The 4,163-nt window shown below is 38.4% G+C and overlaps 1 protein-coding gene across 1 annotated transcript; it reads right to left on the bottom strand.

The window, feature by feature from the left end:
• Nucleotides 1-1,219: 1,219 nt before the first annotated feature.
• On the bottom strand, nt 1,220-4,085 carry LOC105558670 (E3 ubiquitin-protein ligase RNF34). Its single transcript, XM_012006482.1, has 6 exons — nt 3,697-4,085; nt 3,119-3,311; nt 2,903-3,014; nt 2,380-2,746; nt 2,129-2,309; nt 1,220-2,011 (listed from the first exon to the last, which is right to left on the bottom strand). Exons 1-6 carry the CDS (start codon nt 3,742-3,744, stop codon nt 1,836-1,838), a joined length of 1,077 nt encoding a protein of 358 aa, XP_011861872.1. The 5' UTR covers nt 3,745-4,085; the 3' UTR covers nt 1,220-1,835.
• Between the last annotated feature and the right edge of the window lie 78 nt (nt 4,086-4,163).

The following is a 4,163-nucleotide window of genomic DNA, read 5'->3' as shown; positions in this document are numbered from 1 at the left end:
TACAATGAAATAAATTGGTTATTTGGCGGTCGCAATACGCGATCCGGCATAAAATGGCAATCCGGCACTGCGCGACACGCGCGCGGGCGCGCGAGCGCCAGCTTCTGATCGTAGTTTGCCGACCGCCGTTAGGCCGCGCATGGTGGCGGCCAAAAACTCGGAAGCAAAATCCAGTCTCGTAGGGTATAAAAGGAGGCCCGCTTAACCCACTGGAATGTTAAAATGGATAATATAATTGTTCCATAAATCGCCTGTAATAGTTCAGGACAATTAATTTAAATTAATTTTCCTGAACCATTTACCTTTGAGTCTGAGTAGACATATCGACTTTTTCAGATGTAGTTGTTATTGCAGTTTACAGGCGATTTATGGAACAATTAGATTATCCATTTTAACACAACGCTTATATTCAAATTTTTATTTTCACAACCCCTCGGTCTAGACGTCCTGAAATGGCGTGACAAGCAATTCTTATGTCGTATCATAGATAGGAAATCAATGAAATTTTGAATCCGGCTAATTTCTATTTAATAAATATTTAATTAAAATTATCTGGATCACTCACAAACCTTTTTAATTGCACTACAAACGTCTTCATACGAAATACCACAACGCTTCCATATAAAAACTTTATCTAATTTATCTATTGGCGCTAAGTATACGGTGGAAAAATAATTAATTACAAACAAACGAATGACTCACAAACCTTTCTAATTGCACTACAAACGTCTACATACGAAATACAAACGATTGCATATAGGAGTTATTTAAAAATATGTTCAGTCGGCGTCAAATATGAGCGAATCGCACTATACGCGGAGGCGGAATCAGTGGATCGCCAATCACAAGATCATTCTGATAGAGTTCTTTCAAAAATCCCGTCAAACCGGTTAGAATACTGATTTTGCGAAATACTGTTTCTTGTAAAAATAGTGCGCTTTGGAAGAGAAAGTTGCACTCTTTTCGCTACAAAAATGTTTATAAAAACAACAATTTTTAACTTATCGCAAAATCCATACGTGATTCGGAAGAAAATGTTATATATTTTTCAAAAATCTTTAGTTTTTGTTCTAGCTGAAAGAGTGAGGCAGCTTTGTTTTCGTCCGTGGGGCGACTTCTGCACTTTGAATTGCTTAACATACATATACTTAAGTTTACAAAACTGCAATTCCAAATGTCGCATAAGTTTAATTTATTTAGTTTAATTACGTATTCAAAATTGGTTCATATATTATTTATTTTTATAAAAAAGATACATTCTGTACATTACAAAATTTCCAGAATCACAGGAGATTGGAGCGTTACGAGATGTGTGTACACATGCACACATACATACAGCTCCGCAATATAAAAACTTCATATATCGTATATATATATATATCCTATATTATACCCTATTTACACATATATACACATACATGCATAGGTATGTGTATATACACTTCAATTTATATATAATACATATACGACATAGATATGAATCTTAAAATACTAGTCTCCATCTAGGAAGAATTCGGAATTGCATTTTAAAGGGCAAAAAATGCTGCAAGTTGAATCAATTTAGACTTAAAAGTCAAGATAACTGCATGCTATTGGTCTAAATCTTATGCAGAGCTAGTTCTGTTCATCAAAATGTACAAAAATTTAGTGTTTTACATACAAACTTAGTTTTCTATATATCAATTTTGTTTTATATGTCAAAATTGATCTATAACAACTGGCAGACTAATGAGGTAACAATTTCAAAGATAACAAAGGATTTAACTTGAGACCTCTTTCCCAAGTTGATAAAATTATAATCAGCTGTCGTTATGTATATTCTGATCGTTGCCCCTTCAAGCTTTGAAGAATCGTACAACACGAACGACGTATTGTTTGCATATCGGACATTCGGACATTTGTTTACCACAGTTTATACAACATGCCATATGGCCACATTCTAAAATTACACACTCGATCGGCGCGTCCCAGCAGATTTTGCACAATTCTTCCTCACTGAGTTTTTCTACATCTGTAACAATTTATTTGTGATAAATGATAAACATTCGTTATTTAAAGTGCAATAGACATTAAAGTAAATTTAAATATAGATATTACTATCAAATTGCGTTATAATGCTTTTCGTTACCTTTTCTAGATTGACTATATTCCTGCCATAATCTAGACACTTTGTTCAGTAAGTCTTGTCTCTCGATGCAGCCTTTATAATCCACGCGATTTGTACTCAACAGATTTTTTAATTGCTTAATGCTTAGATACTCCAGTTCCGACGCTTCCTTTATGTCTGACAGTTGCACTTTATCTGACCACTGCGAGAAGGGAGAAAATAGAATTACAGTGAAGGTTTTATAAAGGTTGTTTGCTTGCAAACATACGCACCATAGGAATCTCTGTGACCATATCCGATTTTTTCTGGTTTGACGTTTCGGGCACTTCTTCCTGTTCGGTGACTACTGGTTCCGATGCGGTGCTAGGCCCAGTTGGATTGCTGTCACCCTCAAATATTTCTTCTATTTCAACGTCGCTACTTTTCGTCGGTTTCTCCTCGGGTGACTCGTTATCGCTGCTAAATGGAACGCTAATAAGCGGACTACTGTCACTACTTTCACTCACTTCCTCCGCCATTTCGACATCCTCATTTCTTACAGGTTCCACTGGCACCTGCACGTTCGCAACACATTCACTATTCGCAGTACTGACATTTGGCATGTTTTCCATTCTACTCAAAGTGGGATCAACCCTGGAACTAAGTAGATGTATTATTTTAGAGTATTTAAGAAAAATATGTATTTGCACGAATTTGGTAGTGAAATAAATTGACAAGAGTTCTTGTCATTCAGAAACACCGGCTCTCAAAGTGTTAAAGCATCAATATTAATACACACTGCAATGTAAAACATACTGTGGTTCTTCTGTAGCATTTTGTATTCTGGCGCTTGTACTGTGGTCAGAGTTCAGGCACGGGTCAGTTCCGTTAGCAAAGAGCATTAGTAAGTGTACCAAGTCCTCTTTCTCTGAAATCAAAGTAGCTCTATAAAAACCTCCTACAAGATTAACGTTGATCAAGAAGCTATTATTACAGAAAGGTATGTCGGAAGGCAGATAATAATGTACATACCAACGCAACCCTTGACAGAGACCTTCTTCGCTACAAGATACTGACGCAAGTCTCTCGAACGTATTTGTCTGATTTGATTTCTGATAAGCGGCCTCCTTGACAATAGACCACAGCTGTCGCAAGTGAACACCTTGTCCAGCCGTTTGATCACGCACTCGGAGCAAAAATACCTCAGGCAGTCCACGCATTGTTTCTAAAAATCACACAAAATAGCAAAATATACGTCAAACATTGAACCCAGGAGATTTCTTAAACAAGAACCAAAGATCGGGTTCAACCAGAAAATCTAAAATTTCTGGGACCGAATGTACAGTGAATTCTATAAGCAACTAAAGTTCTAGATTACTTAACAGAAAGGGGAAGGTCAAATGTTAAAATAATTTAGGATGCAGCGAATCGATGACACTACAGATTACGATGTTTGCGTGACAATTTGAAGGAGGCTCGAAATCACGATTCGCATACGCATAGCTCAATACTGAGAACTGTCCAATTGTTGGGTTGTCTTCGGGACCGTTGTTTAGCGAGGAAACGAGGGAATGAGCGCCAGATGGCCACGGCCGAGAATGTCCACTCACTTTTCTCTTGAACAGATTGAACTTGGCGTTACATGCCTCGCAAGCCATTCCGCTGGGCCTCCCGGAGCCGCCCGTTCGTCGACCTGAAAATGATCTCGTTTCGCGTGCCGTGAGATATCACCGCGTTGAGGTACCGAGCAGGAATTGCGAGAACTATACGTTGTACTCTGCATGAAAATCTAGAGCAGCGTGAACACCGAACGTGATCGTGGCTGGCCGTGGCAGCGATGCAATGACGAGTATAAGTAACGTAACCCTTTCAGATCGATAGAACCGCGATGTTTTATCAGTTCAGCAGCATTACGATTTGCGATAACGTACGTGTTGTGTCTAAAGGGCAGAAAAACAAAGGTGCCCGATCGGTATAGCGGAATAGCTCTTTTTCATCTGTGTTTTAGACTCCGTGGGTAAGAGATATATCGTAATCGTACCAAATCGTACACGCTCTTTGCGAATGTATACCCTCA

The sequence above is a fragment of the Vollenhovia emeryi genome, unplaced genomic scaffold, assembly GCF_000949405.1.
Source record: "Vollenhovia emeryi isolate VEMERY1.0 unplaced genomic scaffold, V.emery_V1.0 DF939323.1, whole genome shotgun sequence".
Classification (NCBI taxonomy): Eukaryota; Metazoa; Arthropoda; class Insecta; order Hymenoptera; family Formicidae; genus Vollenhovia; species Vollenhovia emeryi.
The sequence above is the reverse complement of the archived record's forward strand: the minus strand, read 5'-3'. Positions and strand labels throughout refer to the sequence as shown.